This window comes from Chiloscyllium plagiosum, chromosome 1 (assembly GCF_004010195.1).
Source record: "Chiloscyllium plagiosum isolate BGI_BamShark_2017 chromosome 1, ASM401019v2, whole genome shotgun sequence".
NCBI lineage: Eukaryota > Metazoa > Chordata > Chondrichthyes > Orectolobiformes > Hemiscylliidae > Chiloscyllium > Chiloscyllium plagiosum.
This window is the reverse complement of record NC_057710.1, coordinates 112824179-112846485: the sequence shown is the minus strand read 5'-3', so window position 1 is coordinate 112846485 and position 22307 is coordinate 112824179. Positions and strand designations below refer to the sequence as shown.

The 22307-nt window shown below is 37.3% G+C and overlaps 1 protein-coding gene across 13 annotated transcripts in view; it reads right to left on the bottom strand.

Moving 5' to 3' along the window:
- lcorl (ligand dependent nuclear receptor corepressor-like) overlaps positions 1 to 22307 on the bottom strand; it is a 119833-nt gene that overhangs the window by 23180 nt on the left and 74346 nt on the right. For 3 of the 13 annotated variants that reach the window (XM_043694154.1, XM_043694164.1, XM_043694175.1), the window contains one exon: positions 18183 to 22298. The exons of 7 other annotated variants lie outside the window; for them this stretch is intronic. In XM_043694154.1, the coding sequence (XP_043550089.1) occupies positions 21248 to 22298 (1051 nt within the window). In that variant the 3' untranslated portion in view covers positions 18183 to 21247. Of the gene's footprint in view, positions 1 to 11088; positions 11152 to 18182; positions 22299 to 22307 lie in introns of those variants that run through there. 3 more of the 13 variants (XM_043694204.1, XM_043694147.1, XM_043694195.1) reach the window with 2 other exon arrangements.

The following is a 22307-nucleotide window of genomic DNA, read 5'->3' as shown; positions in this document are numbered from 1 at the left end:
GTTTCTCAACATGATACCTGACATGCATTACGCATGACTACTGGACATGAAATTAAGTTACTAGATCATTCTAAACAAACTTACAATATTACATTAATTTTCAAGGTTATAATAATTTGCCAGACCTGCTTCCATTTTTGCGTATGTTTGTACAAAGATGTGATCCGTGCAAATTGTTAACCAAGTTATTCTGCAGCATAGTAAAGATTAAAAAAAGATGAAACTCGAAAAATGCCTGACAAATACCAACGTAGATTAAAGTAGTACTCAATTTTCAGGCAAATTAGATCACACCGTTTCTTGAAACAAAGCATTATTTTAAATAACATTTAGCCTTTATAAAACAGATATTTGAGAGCAATGATGAACATAGGTGACCGGCATCTTTGGTGAAAATTTTCTTGGACTTAATCTGTTAGAATTACTGAACTGTACCTGAGATTAGTAAAAACAAAAAAGTTTTATATCTCAGAAGCCAACAAACTTGTTTCTATGATCTGACTGGTAACCAGTTTATATTAGCCAATTCATCTCACTGTTGACTGCTGATGGAGTTACCACGAGGCAATAGAGAATTTCTTTTCAAACTGTCTTCTAGGATGTTCAACATAATAATTCTTCTGAGAAATGTAGTATTAAATTACAATTAACTTAACATATGCTGGGAAATAGATTTTTAAAAAAATTCCTAGTTAACATCAATGCAGCTGAAATAATGACTTGGATAAACTTATAGCTTTAATTTCCAGTACACCTTAATCAACCTCAGAAAAATTCATGTCGCCTTCTGACCCGGCCATTAAATATGACATTTCTGTTCTCAACCCCATTTCTTCAAGTTTAACTTGCATTCCTAATTTAGATCCAAGCTATGAGCAGACAGACAGTAGCAGTTCAAGGCAGCAGTTCGCCACCACCTTCTCAAGGACAACTAGAGATGGGCAATAAATGCTGGCTTACCAGCGAGACCCACGTCTCATGAGTGAGTAAAAAAAGTAAAATATAAAATTCATTCACTATAAAAAAAACTGTTAAACTTTCAATTCGCAGCCTTGCGGTTTGACGGAAGGAGATCAATAGAAGTACCTCAGTCTTGTGCTATTTGGAAAGACAAAGCTATGTATTACACAATTCTAATGTGACCTAATTCCATAATATATCTTTAATACTTTACACAAACACACTGACATTAAGCAACAATGCATCTCTATGAATGGTTTAATTTACCTGCATGCAAATAGAAACATGTGCACTGAGATAAATCTATTAGTGTTAGTTAATTGGCAATAAATCAGAACCATTGCCTGTTAAGAACAATTACTATAATACATTAATATACCCTTCCAAGAATCAGGTCAAAATTATGGGGAAAAATGGTCTAGAGTGATACCTTTTGGCAAGTTGTACTGAATAAAAATCATACTTTATTTGAGTCTGTAATACATGATTGGAAACCCCAAAGAAAGTTTAATCAGAAACACAACAGCTTCTCATTGTTCTGAACCACTAGTTGTGTGGACATTTATTCAATAGATTCAAGCAACTTTCATAATTATTTCACAGTAGAAGAAAATTAGAAGATACATTTGGCGCAGTAAAACAATTATTACTGTTTATAATGTTTGTAATGTAACTGAATACTTCTGAAATGCAGACTCTCTCCTAAGAATTCTGGTTGGAAAAGTTGCAATGCAATTGGAATCTTATCTTTCAATTTGATATATATTAACCATCCATCTTATTTTTCCACTTGGCTTTGAAGATTCCAACTGCAGTCAGTGGGCTACGTTCAAATTACTTTTTGATTTTGAGAAGCAAAGTTTTAATGATTTAAAAATTTGGTTTCATTCACTGCTCAATAACTTACTGTGATTAACCATTCAAAATATAGTCATTGACGCTACTTGGAATTTTCAAACTTATTGCTAAGACATTAATAAAGCAATATAAAAGCCACCCTTGTCACTGAAACATACCAATTTCACAGATTTACAAAACTCATTATACAAATACTTCCCATTAAGCTATTCAATATTAAATATATTTCAAAAGTCAGAATCACAATTGGTGTTGCTGCTCCTATGTATCTGCTGCCCTTGTCCTTCTAGATGGTAGCGCATCTCGAAGATGGTACATATTGCTACTACTCTGTCAACAAACAAACAAATAATCAAGCAGGCTGGTTTGTCCTGAATGATGTCAAACTTCTCGAATGTTATTGGAACTGTCCTCGTCCAAGTAAGGGGGGGAACATTCCATCACTGGCCTTACAAATGGTAACAAAGTCAGGAGAGGAGTTACTTGCTGCAGGATTCTTTGACTTATTTTTGTAGCCATACTACTTATAGGCATAGTCCAGTTCAATTTCTACCCAGTGGTAGCCCCCAATACATTAATCATGGGGGTACAGTGATAGTAACGGCAACTGAATGTCATTGGATAATGACTCTTGTTGGAAATGATCATTGCCTGGTACCTTTGTGACACTTGCCATTTGTCAGCCCAACGGTGGATACTGTCCAGGTCTTGTTGCATTTGGATATGGACTGTTTCAGTATCTAATTAGTGAATGTGCAATATTTAGCAATCAACATTCACACTTCTGCTGTTATGATGGAGAGAAGGTCATTGAAACAATGAAATGACAGAGCTTCAACAACCACAACCATTTCTCTTCACTTGCTAGGGCTCACACACAGTCAAGTGTGGTGTCGATGTTCAGGCCAGCCTCACACACTCACCTCAAATTCAGCTCTTTTGTCCATGATTGAATCAAGGCTGTAAAAAGGTCAAGAACTGAGTGACCCTGGTGGAGCCCAAACTGAACATCAAATATCATCAGCAAGTACTGCTTGATAGCACTGTTGATGACACACTCCATTTTACTGGTGATAAAAAAAAGATGGTATGGCAATCAGCCAGGTTTGGATTGGTCTTATTTTGCGTGTACTCCATGTAACAATGTTCCATATTGTTGAGTATATGTTACAGTCATAATTGTACTTGAACAGCTTGTCTAGGGTCACAGCAAGATCTGGAGCACAAGTCTTGAGGACTATTTCCAGAATGTTGTCAGGGCCTATACTCTGCAGTATCCTGTGCCCTGAGTAAATGGAGTAAATCATATTGGCTAGAGACTAGCATCTGTGATAGAAGACCTCTGAAGAGGACCACTTTTGACTGAAGATTGATACAAATACTTTCCCCTTGTCTTTTGCACTGAAATCACCTAGCGTGTTGTTCAATTGTCCACTACTATTCACAACTGGACATGGCAGGACTGATCTGTAGTTTGTGAAACTGCTTAGCTGTATCTATCACTGACTGCTTATGCTTTTTGACATGATGTAGCCTTCATTTGCAGCTTCACCACATTGACATCCCATTTTTAGGTATGCCTGGTGTTGCTCCTGACATGTCCGCCTGTAATTTTCACTGGTCCAAGGTTAATACCCTGGGTTGATGGCAATGGCAGAATGCTGGGCCATGAGGTTGCAGATCATGTTAGGAATGCAATTTGATCACTGCTAATGACCCACATGCTTCTTGGGCACTCAATCTTGAGTTGCTACATGCGTTTGAAGTTTATCCCATTTAGCAGGGTGACAGTGCCACACAACACACCAATGAGTGTTCTTACAGTGCGAAGAGAGAACTTCCTCTCCACAAGGGCTATACAATGGTCACACTCGCTGATACTATCACAAGTAGGTGCTGAAGATTAGTGAGGAAGACAAGTATCCTTTGCTTATTCCCTCACAATCTGCCACAGATCCAGCTCTGCCCTTTAAGGTGCTAACTCAACTTGTAGTGGTTCAGCTAAGCCACTCATGACAGATACTGAAGTATCTGTCACCTCAACTATATTCTGTGCCGTGCAATCCTCAGTGCTTCCTCCAAATGATGCTCAATATGGAGGAGTACTGATGTATTAGTCAAGGGAGGGCAGTACATGATAATTTACATAATCCCTTGCCTATGCTCGACATCAGACATCCCTCCTGACTGTGCTGCCATCTCTACTGGGTCTAATCATTGCAGTAGGACAGAATACACCCAGAAACAGCAACAATGTTGTCTGGAACATTATGTATAAAGTATGGTACAATGAGTACGATTACATCAGGCTGTTGCTTGTCCCAGTCTGTGAGACAGTTCTCTCAATTTTGGCACTAGCCGTCAGATGTTACGGAGGAGGAATGTGAAGCGCCGATAAGGCCGTATTTGTCATTGTTGGTAATGGGGTCTTACTTGATGCCAGGTAGTCTGTCGGGTTTCATTCCTTTTTTCTTTCCTAATGTTGATACAACTGAATGGTTTGTTAGGACATTTGAGGGCAGTTATGAGTTAACCATATTGCTGTATGTCAGGAGTTGCACATAAGATAGACTATGTAAGAATGGGGATTTCCTTCCTCAAAAGGACACTAGGGAACCAGATGGATTTTTTTTAAAAAAAATGACAATTGACAATGGTTTCACCCTCAGCATTAGACTTTTAAATTTGAACCCAATAAAAATCTGGAATTAAAAGGGGTGGTATCAATGTCTTTGTAATAAGGTTCAATAATGCACTTATGGAGGGATTAAACTAAACTAGTATAGAATGAAAGTGGTTTAAGAAACATTGCAAGGAATACAAAGGCAGAAATACAATGCATGCATCTAAATGCACAAAATGTGATGAATAAGGTTGATAAAACTACAACAAAAATTGGGATCTAAATATGGTGAGAAGTGGACACTAGAGTATATCGTGTTCAGTAAAGATAAGGAAGGAAAAGGTGTGGGGTGGCAATACTGATTAGGGAACATAGTGAAGTGTTGGCAAGAGGGAATATCCTAGAGGGACAAGGAAGATTCAGTTTGCATAAAGTTAAGAAATAAAAAGGATTCTGTTCACCTTATAGCAAGAGAAATAGAAGAATAATTCTGCATGGCAAGTAAAGATACACCATGAGTATAGTGTGGTGATATTGGAGCATTTAGATAACCCAAATATAATTTAGGTCCTTTTGAACAAGGACAAAAAAGATAAGGAAAGCAAAACATCGGAAATAGGAATGGGGTAGACAACATATCCAGTTTAGCTTGTTCCACCATTTTACATAAATCTTGGGCTTCAACTCCATTTTCCTGCCCATAATTCATACCCTTTGATTCCATGAGGCAAAAGTGTCTACCCCAGCCTTGTGAAAGCCACTCATTTTTCTGAACTCGAGAAGAGAACAAATTTACTCAACCTTGCATCACTAGACAGCTCCCTCATCTCAAGGACTAATTTACTGATTAGTGAAGCCAGGCTTTGATCATAATGTCGATGGAAAATATGAAACAATAAGAAAGGTCTGTAGATGTTGCATGTCAGGGGAATTCTTTGTGATTCTTCAAGGTCAAATACATACAACACATTGAGAAGGGAGGTACAAGCTGACGACTTTTGTGGACAAGATAGTTAAGCAAAAGACTGTTCCCACTAGCTCGTGGCCCAAGGACAGAGTCACAAATTTAAGGTTCTGGGCAAGAGATGCAGAGAGGCAAAAGAACTTTGCATAATGAAAGAAAAATCACAAAACTTTCTCAGGGTGGTGAAGGCTGAGAATGATTTCAGAAGGAAACTGAATGAGTACTTGAAGGAAATAAGCTTGCAGGGCTAGAGTTATAGAATGGAGGAATATGACAGAATGGAAAATTCCATGCAGAGTCAGCACAGATGGGCCCATTGGCTGCCTTGTGTGATGCAATGATTATGATTGGTTAACATCTTGAAGTAAATTAACAGCAGTGTTTTCAACAAGGATGGCTTAGCATATTGCAACTGTACTTTTTCATACCGTTCTTGTTCCACAGGCAGCCTAAGAAGGTGCAATAGAAACAAATGAGCAATTACATTGAATCTGAAAAGGCGGCTAGTTCAGGCATTAGACCATTCCTTCCCACTACAATTAAAGACATAGTACTTCCACTGTTCATGCATTCTTCATTTCATTTGTACTGATTTGTTACCACTACTCTACAATGCAAGTCACATTTGAAGTGGTGGCCCTCTTCATCTGGTAACTGTGCCTTGAACTGCTTTCTATATAATGAACTCACAGGTAAGGTCCTAGAGAAAATGCCAGTGCCCATTCTTCAGAACGGAACAGCAGGATACTTAGACAAGCATAACACAATCAAAACAGAGCCAACATTGGTTTTGAGAATAGGGAACTGGTACATGTAATGCATTTGGATTGCCAGAAGGCATTCAATAAAGTGCCACATGAAAAGCGTATTGCAGAAGATAGGAGCTCATAGTATTGGGGGTGGGGAAGAATGGAATCTATTACCATGGATTAAGGATTGATTAACATAAAGATGATAGAATTGGGATTAATGGATCTTTTTCAGGTTGGAAAGCTGTAACTAGTGCAATACCACAAGGATCAGTCCTACTGCCTCAACTATTTAATATCTATATTAATGAATTGGAGGACAGCCAGATGGCGAGCTATCCAAACTTGCTGATGATACAAAACAAAAAAAAGATAAAAATCGGTAGGAGAACATGTGGTGAGAACATCAGAAATCTGCAAGGGGATCTAGATAAGTTGAGTGTGTGCATAAACTTAGTGTTTAATGTAGAAATGTGAGAAGTCATGCACTTTGATAGGAAGAATCAAAAGGCAGACTTATTTAAATGGCAAGCATTGCTTTAAAAAGTGCAGCGCAGAGGCATGTGTTTTATGCGTGAAACACAAATTAGTGTTTGGCTACAGCAAGTAACTAAATTCGAATTTTGGCCTTCACTGCTCAGGGGCTCAATTTTAATAACAGGCAGATCTGTTAAAATGCAGAGGGTGTTGGTGATGCCACACCAGGAGTTTTAGTCCCTGTATTTAAAGAAATATAAAGCTGTTCAAAACAGGTTGACTAAGCTGATCCCTGAGATGAAGGGGTTGACTTTTCAAGAACAACTCAACAGCTTAGGCTTTTATTCATTATGGCCGTTGAGAAGATGCTTCCACGAGTGGGAGAGTTTTGAACTCCAGGACATAGTATTAAGTGAATGTCTCCTTATTTGGTTACTGAGATGCAAAGGAATTTCTTCTCCCAGAGGATAATGAATGCCGAGGATAATGAATGCCTAGAATTCTCTATTGGAGAGGGCTGTGGAGGATATATTATAGCATTTAAAAAAGATAGACTTTTGAAATTTGAGTTGAGGCCTGAGGCAGATAAGTTTGATATTGTCGAGTAGCAGCACAGAGCTGTGGAGCCGAATGGCTCCTGCTGCACCAATATCTTATTACCTTAAACCTGTTCATGACTGATCCGAGTGCTCCACAGTCTTGCCCATCACTAATGACCTTTTAACCACTTGCATATCAAAAATCTATCCACTTCTGACTTAAAAATATTTAAAGCCAGTCATTCCTCCAACTTCTGGAGGAAGAATTCCAAACACACAAAGCTCAAAATAAACTTATTGGGTCTTAAAAGGTCAAGCACTTATTTTTAAACATTTAATCCTAGCCCTTCATTTTTCCATAAGAGGAATCATTTCTGCATCCTCTTGTATGTCTCAATTCATTTATCTTGTACTCTTCAAAATGCCAGCAGATACATGCCTACTCTGAACAATCATTCCTCAGCAGACAACCCACACATTCCATGTATTAGTCCGGTAAACCTCATCTGACCTGCTTCGAATGCATGTATAGTTTTCCTTAAACTAAGAGACCAACATTATATATGATACCTCAAACTTGTCTCACTGGTGCCTTATATAAATAACGCATAAACTCCTTACTTTTGTATTCAATTCCCCTGAAGAAACAATAATACAATTACCTTTGCTAATAATTTGCGGTACGTGAATGGCAACCTTTTGCAATTCAACCAACTGCATTTCAGAGTTCTGCAAACTCACTTTTTTAATATATTATTCAGCCTGACAAAACGGACAATTTCACTATACTCTATTTTCCAGATCTTTGCCCACTCAAAAAAACTTATAAAAAACCTTTTGCAGCCTCTTTATGCCCTCAACTTCTTCGATAACTTTGATAATGCACAGATAGCTATCATATTCTCAGTTCCCTAAACCAAGTCACATATGAAATTACAAAACATTGAGGCTGCAGCACAGATTCTGGTGGCTTGTTACACATTATATCTTACCACCCAGAAAATGACTTATGCTTATTAGTAGCAGCCAATCCTTTATCCATGCCATTTCATTATAACCATACAACATGAGATTTTATTTTCCACAATAATCTTTGCTGGGGCACCTTATTATAAGGTTCAGGAAATCTAAAGGCAATGTATCTATCAGTTCCCAATTATTCACGATTCACTTCTTTAAAGAAGTTTGATAAGTTGGTTGGAAGCTTGATGATAATCATCACTTTATTTTTCACTTTCTGTCGAACCAACTCTTTGTTGAGTTTAAAATCTATAGAAACTCCTGCCATCTGATAATATTTCTAGCTAGCTTGTATTATCTTTTCTCTTCTCACTAGTAATATTTTGGCTTTTTAAAAAATATTGTCCAATCTTCAGACCTGGGCCTAAAGTTCTAGTTACAAAATTAAGACACACCAAATGGAATATAAAGCATTTTTAAGAGTTGGGAATAAAGCTAGTTTTGTGGACAGATATTCACTTAAATGGTTATGTAAAACACAGAATCAGGCAAGTTGCAGTAAGATGCATTTTACACATATACACAGGGTTTTCCCATTTATTAGTTTTCAGGCATGCAGGATATTTGCACACAGACTTCACATTTTTGCTCAAATAACCAAATTAAATACTAGTTGTATTTACCAAGAATTCATTTTTAGTCAAACTAGCTTTAGTCTTTGACTGCAAATCATTGTATAGAGTTTCATCCCCTCTAGATTTAACTAGATTTAACTTAGGATTTTCATGCTAATCAATAATTCCATTTCATGCTATCCACTACGTGGCACTGCAGGCAAGTTCTTAACAAGTTGCTTGTGCAGCATCAGCTCAATGATCCATATTGTCCATCCTCCAATAAAAAAAATCTTTTTCAGGTATTATGCACAAGATCCTCAAGCAACACCAATATGAAGCAAACTTCCCCCTCCTAATCTCACCCTGTCTGGAAATGTGCATCAATTGTTTTTTTTGTCAGCAAATGCTCATAATATCTACATCAATAAATCCCAAGCTCAAACTAGTGAACAATTTTTTGAAAAAAAAACTTTGTCCGACTGTTTTCACTTTGATCAGGATGTTTTCTTGTTTCAAATCATCTCAACTCTCAGGGACCTCAACCATTCAACTGAAATCCATTTCTGTAATATTAGCTATTTTGGCTTCTTTCCCAATATCCTATGGATTTATAGCTCACTTAATTCTAGTATCAATTTGCTAACAAAGGTTACATCATTTGCAGCTAAAAGACCTCCCACCAACTATACAATTACATCAAATTCTCTTTCTCAGATCATGGTTCCAAATACTAAACCTGACACCTCTGCAACAAACTCATTTTCAAGAAATTTCCTCCCTGGTTTTACATATCCCAGCTACAGAGTCAACTACCTAAGTTACAAAAACAGCTGACCAATTTCTCCTATACAACTTCTCTACTTTTCACTTTAAGGCACTTCCAACAACTACATCTATATATCTGATACTTTATGTTCAACAATTTTGAGCTCTTTCAAATAATTTCTTTTCAAACTTGCACATTTAAATTTACACCCATTTTAGATTTATACTTCTCTTTCACCCCAATTAACTACATATCTTTTACACTAGGCTTCCACCTACATCTGTTCCTTTGCCTCTGTCAACCATGGTAGCTGCATTTTCCAACCCTTTTCTTTTTTGAAGAGTCATTAATTCACACTTGAAATGTGAACTTCTCTCTACATAAATGCTGCCAGCTGAATTTACCCAACTATGTGCTCATTTCAGACTTCCAGTTTCTGTAGTATTTTGCTTTATAAAAATTGTTCTACCTGGAGAAACTCATCAATTGCACTAAAGCCAGATACAATTTTAATTAGGCTCCCAACACTGTTATAACAAGTTCAAGTCAGGTCTTTGTTCTCACCTGTTTATGCCATTGGTCAGTGTTAGAATACTTTGTAATCTTAACAGTTTTAATAGCCTTTATGTTCCTTTTTTCTGGTCACCTCTGAGTTTATCTTTCATCCTACTCGTCTCTACTGATGAGATCATTTTTTGGTAAACTACATGACCTGAACCCCCTACAAACTGCTTCCTTCCCTTCTCCACTTACTGTAGGTCATTCACATTTGGATAATTTTCAATCTTCCACCACCCTTACTAGTAGTGTTCTGCCTCTGACACTTTTCCCCATGTAGCATTAACTGCCATTCACCACATCCAATGTCATGCTCGACAGCAAATCCTTCTTCTATATGAGCCAATTCACGTAGCTTCTCCAACCTAGTACCTCCATTTACAGCTCATTTACAGTAAGGAAACCAAATGCAGATTTGGTGACTGTTTAGTCTGCAGATTAAATCTAGACTGCTTCCCCAATTCCTCATTCAACTCCTTTTTCCGTGCCTTTGGATTACTGTAGTGTTCTGGCTAAACTGAGGTTTCAGCCAGTTTCATATTTTTCTCTTGCAGCCTTTCTCGCAGAAATCAACTCTAAAAACAGTTACTTCCCAGTTCCTTTTGGTCTAATATCTTTTTACTATCTCACTGAAATAACCGTTGCAAATCAACCAGTTATTACTTTCCAGTTTTTAAACACCAACTCCTATTTGAATCAGTATCTTCCACACCCCCAACCCCACCATTATTCTTCCTTACTCTATATTCCCAACATTTAATTTTTCATACATATTTATATCAAGAACTCAGTTCTGCAATGACACAAATGTTATTAGCACAAAAATTACAAGAATGAAACTGAGAAAATATTAAATTGAATGCTGTATTATCTCAGGTATGTATAAAGTGCACAAAGACTCTACTTGATTAGAATAACATTGTAGAATGAATTAAAGCTTGCATATGCATGCAAAAATTCTCCTGTCCAAATCAACATAAAATTGCATCCAAAAGCAAATCTATCTTTAAATCTTACCGCATAGTGGCTGCCTCCTAATCAGGGATGCATCTTCTCAGCAATTCCCTTGCCACCACGCTGCTGAAAGCAATGAAATAGTGCAGGGTTTGGGGAAAGGGGAGGGAATGTCGAGGAAAGAGTAAGAAAGAGAACGGGGAGAAGAGAAGAATGTCAGGAACAGAGGTGAACGTGAAAAGTTCTTTGTTTTACTACTCAACCTCATGCTAAGTGATGGTCTCTTGATCAGAAGCTGTGTCTCTAAACTGTCAGCTACTTGCATAAATACTTCAGAAACCAATTACAATGCTCTGTAAGGAGAAGTCCTTAGTTAATGTTGAAATTATGCAATTTGGTTACACTTAAACAAAAAAGGGAAAAAACTAAACAAGTCCTCAAAAAATGACTGATCAATTAAAATAAAATAAAATCAGCACAAGTTAAAGGCATCAGATCGGATTTAAATACATTTATAAAATCAATGTTTGCAATGAGACCTTAGAAAGACAGGTCAGGAGCAATATAGCTGTTGGCCCTATGAAAATTATCTGCAAAGGAAGGAAATTACAAAAGTATAGATTCACTGGCTAGTTCTAAATCTTTTAAAGATCATTGAATCTGTTTATCATCTTTTCAGGTGTAAAAGAATGTAAATTTTAAGTAGCTATCTATTTGTTTTATAGTCATGCTGCTTCTCACTCTTAAGCTAATTATCTTCAGAGTCCTCTGGTTGCCAACTTTCAGCTATAAAGATCAGTTTCTCATTAGTTGTCAAAATCTTTCATGACTCTGAACCTCACTTTCCAATTTCCCATTGATCCTCTCTGCTCAGAGATCCTTAATTCCCAGTATCTCCATGTAATTTAAGCCCCTTATGCCTGGTGTAACCGTAAGAGATTTTTTAGAAGCATCATCTCCAGATAACAATAGTGGAGATATTGTCTCCAGCCTACTGGACACACTCTCCTCATTCCTGAAGAAGGGCTTATGCCCGAAACGTCGATTCTCCTGTTCCTTGGATGCTGCCTGACCTGCTGTGCTTTTCCAGCAACACATTTTCAGCTCTGATCTCCAGCATCTGCAGTCCTCACTCTTTCTCCTCCCAGCAAAATACTCCAGCTATCCAACTACATTTTTAAAAAAACATAACTGGTGGTTTTGTAACTTCTATGTCTCAATTTTAATGTTAAGAATCACATACACTTCTCCTGTGCTTTCTCAATTTATCTTGGCACCTTCAAGGACATATGTACATACACTTCTAGACTCTCAACATTGCTTTAAAATTGTACCATTTAGTTTATATGGCACTTCTGCATTCCTCCATCCAAGATGGGTCACTTCACATTCCCCATACATTTATGTCTACCTGATTCAGATTTCATCTTCACGGCTTCAAAGTTTGCAGATGCAAAAGAAAACCCTCGAAGAAAATCCTAGAAGTATACTGGCAAAAAGCACTGGTCCAAATACTAACACCACTGCACAATTTCTTCTAGTTTGCCTGCCATCTATTCATTAAACTTTCACTTTCTGCCCCTCACCATTTCTGCAATCATGCAATTCCTGCCATTTTAATTCCAAGGGCTTTAAATGAGTCTACTATGCAGAACTTTATCAGATAATATTTGAAGCTCCACATAAAAGGTCAACTCAAATAACTTAATTAGCTTAGTCAAATAAAATTTGCCTTTCTGAGAACTCTTGCATGGGACTAGGGTATTGTTGAGACATCTGTTGTCCTTTTCCAACTGTTACAAGTAGGATATTTCAGAGGGTTCACTAGGACATTTCAGAGGGTACTTAGGAGTCAACCAAATTATGATAAGTCTGGAGTCTGAACTAGGCTATAAGCCTACAGCAAATTTTCCTTCTAGGAGAACATTAGTAACCCAGATGGATTTTTACAACAACCAATGATGGCTTGCTTTCAGTTTTTTAAAAATCAAATTTATTCATTAATCAACATAAAATTCCACTCGTAGCCACAGTGATTCAATTTATTTGATTTAAATCATATTCCACTAGTTGCCATGTGGGATTTGAGGTTATACCCACTGAGCATTAGCCTGCACTATTTGATTATCCAAGTTGCCACAGCCACACAGTACCATTGCAGTCCTCTATCATTAGACAAGAGATGACTGGTGTGGGTTTTATTTGAGGGTCACTATGCCTTGGGCAAGGGGGAAGAATGCACAGCCTTCATGGCAACATCAACTATCCAGCCAACAGACCAATTGGCTAATTTAAAAAAAAATTAATTCGTGGGATGTAGACAACACTGGCCGGGCCAGTATTTATTTCAACCATGTCGTTATGAGTCCGGAGTCACACGTAGGCCAGATCGGGTACAGATAGCAGATTTTCTGGTTCACGTAAGTGAATCAGATGGATTTTTCTAAAATCAACAATTTCATGGTCATCATTAGATTCTTAATGTTATTGAATTCAAATTCCACCATCTGCCATGGCCAGGATTCAAACGCAGGTCCCCAGAAAATTACCTGGGTCTCTGAATTAATAGTCCAGAGTGTGGTGCTGGAAAAGCACAGGTGGTCAGGCAGCATCGAGGAGCAGGAGAATTGATGTTCCTGATGAAGGGCCTTTGCCCGAAACGCCAATTCTCCTGCTCCTCTGATGCTGCCTGGCCTGCTGTGCTTTTCCAGCAACACACACTCAACTCTGATCTCCAACATCTGCAGTCCTCACTTTCACCTTTCTAAATTAATAGTCTAGTGTTAATACCACTAGGCCATCGCCTCTTCTGGCATATTTACAGCATCCCGCTCTTTAGAGAAGATAGATGCAAAGTACAGGATACTTACAACAATGAATTTTACCATCACGCTATTTACATTTAAAAAGGGAAAATAAAGATCTGACGTTATCTACTAATCAATTCTCACAAATACATTTTTTAAGGGGTATTGCCCAGTGCTGCTTGTATTCAGTTTGGCTTTCTAATGATTTTAACCAGCTGATATTTATCAAAAAATCCCCAAATGACATCTCAAAAAATGCATCAATGTTTTGAACAACACAACTTGATTGGGATCAGATATTTATAAAACCGTAAATCGTAAAAAAGGAGGATGATGTGCAATCCACCATGACTGAACCTCAACTCCACTTTATTGGCTTTCCACGTAACTCTCTATTCTCTTAGAGATTAAAAATCTGTGTTTTCAATATACTTAGCAATGTAGCCTTAAAAGCCCGAAGCCGAAACGAATTTCACAGATTTGCTACCCTCAGAAGAAATCCCGCCCCTGCCATTTCAGTCTATACAACCCATTATTCTGTAATTACACTTTCTGTCTGAGATTCTCCACAAGAGGAGTGATCCTTACAAACCTACCCTTAAGACCCCAAGAAATGCTTCAAATAAGGTTACTTCTCATTCTTCTAAATTCCAATGAATACAGGCCCAACCTACTCAACATCTCAAAGATAGGTCCTATATACTTATTCCACTCAATGGAGGCAGTCCAGAGAAGGTTCAATGTCAGTATATCTTTTCTTAGATAAGGGGCTCAAAACTGTACACAGTATTCCAGCTATGATCCAACTAGTGGTGTGTAGTTTTAGCAAAATCTCCCTCATTTATACACCCATTCCCTTTGCAATAAAGGCTAACATTCCATTTGCCTTCCCTATTATCAGCTGAACTTGGTTGCCAGCTTTTTGAGATTCAGGAACATAAACTCCAAAATCCCTCTGTTCCTTAGCTTTCTGCAGTCTTTCTCCACTTACTGCTCCTCTATTTATCCTGCCAAAGTGCTTAACCTCACATTGTTCCACATATTACAGCTGACAAACTTTTGTCCTCTTGCTTGACCTATATCCCTCTGCAGACTTGAGAAAGCCTTGTAGATTATTTTTAAACTTCAATGCCTTTCCTGTTCTGCTTCTCTGAAAAACTGATTCGATTGAACAAATGCTAGACCTTCCCCGCCTTCTCATAAATCATAATTTCAATCTACAGGATAGTGTAGTAGAGGGATGCAGACAGTCAAATACTGCCTTTTATTTGATTCTTTTATGAAATATTTCAGAGGAAATCCAACCTATATTAGCTAGCAAGGAATAGGAATATACTAGTGTTTTTTATCTGCTCCAGCCCATATGCAAGCTCACTGCTGTGTCCTTGCTACTTCCCTGACATTCATCAATTTTGCACAGATCAGGATTAAAACCTTACCAATAATTTAGTTTACCCAGTTCACTTGTTCAATACATCTAGTAAGACAGCACCAAACTTCCAAGTAGATGCACCACTTACTACTTTGACAGGCCACTGTTTCTTGGTTGTGTCAACATCTGGAAGATCTTAATTCAGCAAACTGTTTCTCATCTGCCTTTTTCAATTTTCTTCATTAGATACCACATTCTGCAAAGCCACCAATATAGCTTTATATTGGGGCCGCAGCTGTTCACTTTATATATTAATGATCTGGATTAAGGGACTGAGGGCATTCTGGTGAAGTTTGCCGATGATACAGAGTTAGCCGGACAGGCAGATAGTGGAGATGGGGAGGCTGCAGAAAGATTTAGACAGTTTAGGAGAGTGGTCAGGAAATGGCTGATGAAATTCAACATGAGCAAATGGGAGGTCTTGCACTTTGGAAAAAAGAATACAGGCATGGACTATTTTCTAAACAGTCAGAAAATTCATAAAGCAAAAAGCACAAAGGGATCTGGGAGCGCTAGTACAGAATTCTCTAAAGGTTGACTTGCAGGTTGAGTCAGTGATTAAGAAAACAAATGTAATGCTGTCATTTATCTCAAGAGGGTTGGAAAAAAAAAAGCATTGTGCTTCTGAGTCTTTATAAAGCTCTAGTTAGGTCCCATTTAGAATACTGTGTCCAATTTTGGGCCCTGCATCTCAGGAAAGACATACTGGCACTGGAGAGTGTCCAGCAGACATTGACACGGATGATTCCCTGGAATGGTAGGCCTAACATACGATGAACAGCTGAGGATCCTGGGATTGTATTCAATAGAGTTTAGACGGTTGAGGGGAGATCTCATAGAAACTTATAAGATAATGCATGGCTTAGAAAAGGTGGACGTTGGGAATTTGTTTCTGTTAGCGGGGAACCATGGGCACAGCTTTAGAATTAGAGGGGTCAATTTAGAATGTAAATGAGACATTTCTTCAGCCAGAGAGTGGTGGGCCTGTGAAATTCATTGCCATAGAACACAGTGGAGGCTGGGATGTTAAAATGTCTTCAAGGCAGAGATTGGTAAATTCTTGATCTCACAAGGAATTAAGAGTTATGGGAAGAGTGCAGGTAAGTGGAGTTGAAATGCCCATCAGTCATGATTAAATGGCGGAGTGGACTTGATGGGCCGAATGGCCTTACTGTCACTCCTCTATCTTATATTCTTAAAGTACAAAAGAGTAAAGGGCTTCCTAAATTGTGGTCAGTAAGTTCCAAGACAGAAATGACAGCTGTGAAGCTTGGATTGATTTCTGATGGCCGAAAGGCTGCTTTAAATGATTGGACTTTTAAAAAAAAAATTGGTGGGCATGGTCTAATCAACTGCTTTTAAATCTCATTTGCTGAGACAAAAACATGGCTGATCATTAATTCCACTTTCTTGCCTCCTCCTCTCATCTGTGGACTCAGTCACCAATCAAAATCAAATACTCACGGACAGATTTATGGCATCCTGTTCAAATTGCTTTCCTACCTATTGTTGTATTGTCAACACATTTAGCCACAATACAGTCAGCCAGCCCATCTCTTCAGGTGAGGTATTAATAAATATCAGAAATAGTTGAAGCTCTAGCACTGATCCCTGTGGCATCCCACTAGTTACAGTTCAGCAACAACACTAATCCAGAGTTTGAATTAGCACCTGTACTTGACGGAGACATGCTCTTCTCACAAATTATGTTGCAAACATTACATCCAAAATAACAAGAGGTAATTGCCAGGACAATGGGGAAATATTCTCCTATTATTTTCCAAAGTACTATTATGGGACCTTTTACATGAATCGTGAAGAGCAGACCCCAATTTCACATCTTATCCAAAAGGCTTCACTTCGAATGATTCCTCACTCCCACACTACTTAACTGGAGTGGCAGTCTTAATTTTTCTACTCAAACCTGAGAGAGTGGGATTTGAACATAACCTTGGACCAAGGTGACAGTGCAACCAAATGTAGCCACAGCTGACATATTATACTATCAATTGTTTTACAGCCAGAGTAGACGTTTGCAAAAAAGTGGATTATGATGGAATAGAGAAGAAAAACTATGGACAGTCACAGAAAATCTGACCCATTTCCATGAATACTTTTCAAAAAAATTTAACAATTCAACTTACCCTCCAGCCGACCATACCATGACATATCTTATTTTTAGACAAATATACCAAAATCTACATGAGGCATGTTTAACTATTATTTAATTATATTAGAGTTGACAGAAGAGGAGAAAGACTAGTTAAAGTTGAATATCTGCACAGATTTTCTCAATAGGTGAGTATGCAATTTTGTCAAAAACCAAAAAAATTGCCTTGTACTGACAAACCCAAATTGACTCATCCATCTTATCTGCTACTGTGTAATGAAAAGCTCTGAATTTATATTGTGGAAATTCCTAATGTCTTAAAGAGGACACACAGATTCAAATGGCTTGTCTACTTTTCACTTCGAGTAAACTTTCTGCAGAAATTTTTTTGCAATTCTGATAACTTTGCTACAAATCCTTGTAAACTGCCCAAGTCTTCTTTCCTGGAACTCCACTAAATTTTCTGTAGCATAACAGGAGGATCTCTATGGAAATTATAACCCTTATCTCTAAAGGAAATAGAAACAACTTTTGCAAAAACAATAATTAACAGGCTTCTATGCCAAGGCAAATAGAAATGTACAGATTACTAATAAAAACATGTGCACACACATTGGCAACATATTCACAGCACAGTGAAAAGATATTGATATAGGGGTATTTTACTAGTAAAGCTCTAATCATTGGAAACTAGCTCCAACCACTTGTTTCTTTCTTCCTACCTATTTACTAAGATTTAGAATAAGGAGTACCAGTCCATATAACTTTATCATCTGCTATGCACAAAAAAAAAGACAACTTCACCATATTTTAGTTTTCAATTTTATGTGCAAAAGCATCAAAGTGCTTTACTACAAATTACAACCTATAAACACAATAATTAAAACAGCTGAAATCTGTACAGATTGAGGATTAAACAACACATCATAAGAAAACAGAATCACAGTAAATGTTTAACACCACAAGACACATTGTCCGGATAACATTTGCTTTCATTAGAAAATATTGTAATAAATAATTCATGAATATAGTGCAATTGATTTATGCATAAATATAACTAATCATCTAAAATCAGTTTTACATTAACCAATTTTTAAAATCAAGGCAGCCACAGAGTTTAGCTAGATTACTGTGATAATGGAAATACTGTACTGCAATTTGAAAACAGAAGTGATAATCTGTACTTACTGTAAACTAAAAATCATTTTTACTAAACATAATATACAGTATAAAATTTCCCCATTATTTACCAGAAAATGGTTTAAACATTACTGAGCAGTAATTCTAAAAACAGAGGCACTGTTTTGTAATACAAAATTTTTCCAGAAACATTCTCAAGTACTAAAGTTGGTTGTCACGATATTAAACATGAAGAAAAATTCCAATTAAAAATGGATAGTGGAACGACAGTTCAATAATATCTCAGAAATCAGCCTTATCATTAAAAGGCAAAACTTGTGTTATTTACAAAAGACTCAGTTCCGACAAAATTAAAAACACAAAGCAAATATTTCCCCCAATTAGGAGCTTATTTCAATTTACGTTAGTGATCCTCTAAAACCTGTTTTCCATATTTTTGGTTGGTACATTCTATCTAATTAACCCAAAACTGATTTACTCACTACATATTTTCTAAATTTGTCATCTTTTGTTCTGCAAAACCACTGCAACGTTTGACTTAAAAGAAAAAGATTTATTTTTCTGTTGCACACTTCAAGTTTACTATTGGTCCTAATGTAAAAGTAGCAAGACATGAACAGAAATGACAACCATATTTTACATGACTATCATAATATCGTGACATCCTTAGTACTATGTCGGGGCTTGCTCAGCATTTTAACTTCTTTAGCTCATACTGTGGGCAAATACTAAAAATTACTGAATTGAATTACACCACTTTCTTTTTATGGCAGATTAGCAAAATGCTGATTCATTTATACTGCAAATTTAGTAGCCAGCAGAGCAAGCCCAATCATTTTTTTCATATTATATGACACTTTAAAAAGAGAAAAGGTAACTTCATCTGATCCTTAGAATTCTGAACAAAATTTTTCAACTTTGTTTCTAAAAACTTCAGTATGAACTACAAAGGCAAGACCTTCAACACAGATTCACACAAAGTTTAAAAATAACTGCCCTATTCAAGTCACAAAATTAGAAAACTGGATCAGTAACACAAGAAAATCCTAAAACTGTTCAAAGCTTTTCTTTCTTACCAAATTATGTTGAGATCCTGAATTCAAAAGCTACTTTCTATTAAATCCACCTCATAATACAACTGCTGAATTTGGTACTTACAAAATGATAACGCATACAAACATTGAAATGGATGGATTGCCTTTGTAAAACTTGAAAATTAACTGAACTTCATGCTCAGAATGAAAATATATATGCACACAAAAACTGAAATGATTGGATTACCTTTATAAAGTAGAAAAGCAACTGCTGAATTTGGTACTCAATCTATATGGATAGAAAAACTGAAACGGTTGGAACATCTTTGTGAAACTTGAATTACCAAGCCTTTGATGAACACTTAGCAGCAGGTAAGTTTACAGTGAGTAAATTTCGGTCTTGGGAGTGTGAGAAATTGCAAATTTGTGACAACGTACTATATAATTTATTTTATTAAATACAGACTAAAAGCAACAAAACATACTATTCTCAGGCTTCTTCAGTGCATCTTATGCATCATGCTCTATCAATTTGTTAGTCATTCCTTTCGCACTAGTCTATTTCTCAATTATTAATGTGTGCACTTTTAATTTTCAGATATCACAAAACTGGAGCAATGTTTAGGAATTTGCTACATTCCCAACCCCCATGCTTGAGATGCATGAAATTTTAGTTTTTCCGTCCACAAATTATAGGTATCCAAAAATTGGCAGGGAATTAAATCTATAGAATAAAATAATTGCCGGGGGGGGGGGGGGGACTGCTCAAACTTTTCATGTGCAGAAAGATTACATTTCATCTCCCATCTTAGGGTTGCAAATTTTGTCTGTTTTTTGCATCAATAATGGGGGTGCTCGTGCATGTGCATCTGTTGCGTGTGAGGGCAGAATTTCCTGCAGAGTGGACAGGAAGGAGGGAAAGCAAAGTCTTCATGGTAATTTGTGAAGTCACTCGGTGGAAAGCAGGAGATTCAACAGTAGACACTATTTGCTTAATATCATATTACAAGTGGATTGGGGAGATTACTGGGTTGGGAAAATAATAGACGCAAATAAATAAATAAATAAATATTTTGCCAGGACAGATTAAGTACAGAATTTCACAGCTCCGAAAACACAATATGCTTTAACCAGTCAACTCCTGTTGACACCCTCTAAAATTTGCATTTTAAATTTGTGAAATGAATGCCTGCATTACTCAATAATTTGACATGTACATCTGAATTGTGTAACGCATACAAAATAGCCAGGACTTAAACATAGCACATTCTGCACTGTACTTTTAAATAAATCAGTAGGTTGATTTCATACTTTAGAATTGAATTTTGTCACCTACTTTAGGTAGTAAGACTGGTCAGTTTATTTGAATTCCTGACGTGGGCTCAGGGAGCCAATCCTATAAAATAATGCTGCATGTGACTATTATTTGTCTTACAACTGAATAATTGAAAACACCTATGTGGCATTTTCCTTACTAGACATCAACTTATCTAATCACAATTAGTTTTATTCTACAAGAGCATTAAGATGAGAACTAGCACATGCGACTGTACTAAGCATATTCCTTTTTACGTACAGTCCAATCCCTGCTTGAAACTATGCTTTGCCTGAAGGCCAAAGGGTGGTTTTACAATACTATTTGAATTAACATTTACTGTATAGTGAAATCCATCTGAGTTGCATCCCTTTTTAAGAGGACTTATGTAGACTTGTTGCTACTTTTGGAGCTGCTTGTCCCTGAATTTGTCATATTGAACAACCCAGTGTCTGTTAATCTGAGCTTCTTCTTCGGAGGTGTCTTCAGTGTCCCAGATCTTTCTTTTACTTTGTATTCTAAAGTGCTGTGAGGTACTCCATAAATTCCTTGTGCTTTAGAGACACTCATTTTCCCACTCATTACCATCGTAATAGCTTCTTCCAAAATGTCATGATCATACTGCCGGTAACGACCCCGTTTCTTCCTTGGCTGTTTACTGTCTTTCAGACTAATATGATCCTGACTATCATTTTCAGATGTCACATCAACTGTGCCATTCTTTACATTAAGACATAATGGAGGAAGGTCTCCATGCAGTAGGTAGGAATCGACACTAGAATGAGTCAGTGGTAAGGAACATTCAATTTTACTCTGCTTGGGCAGGATAGTTTTGAGTTTTTGAAGAGCTGATCCTTCCAGCAGTGAGGAGGTTTTTGATACCTGGTACATAACATCAAAGAGACCACAGCCGTCAGGCTGGGACTTGGGCACAGAGCTTGCTCGTACCTGAGGGATTTTTAACTGAACAAAAGAACTACTGACACTTTCATTATGAAGACTGCCATCTTTTTCTTTTAGCTGTGTAACCATTCTTTGCAAGGTTAATTGATGGAGGTAACTGGAAGCAGTGGGGAATTTCAACTCTGAGGATTCAACATGAGTAAGTTTTCGGTGCTCACTGCATTGATCAGGACTACGTTCTGCCTGAGCTCTAGCCCATAATGCAACTTTCTGTAGAAGAGCATTAGGTTCCCCAAAGGTCTTCGAGACACAGCTTTCTCTGGTATCTCTGGTTTTACTTTTCAGTGGAGCTGCTCCTCCTGATAAGGCTTCCAAATGGAGAAGTAAAGTCTGGTGAGGTATTCCATAAAGTATGGCTGCTTTGTTCATGTCCAATGCCCCTGACTGAATGTCTTTCAAGGCCTTTGAAAGCAAACCATCTGCAAATTCAGCACTTCGTTTCACATGCTCCTCAGTGTTTATCTGTAGTCTCCTAGGATGG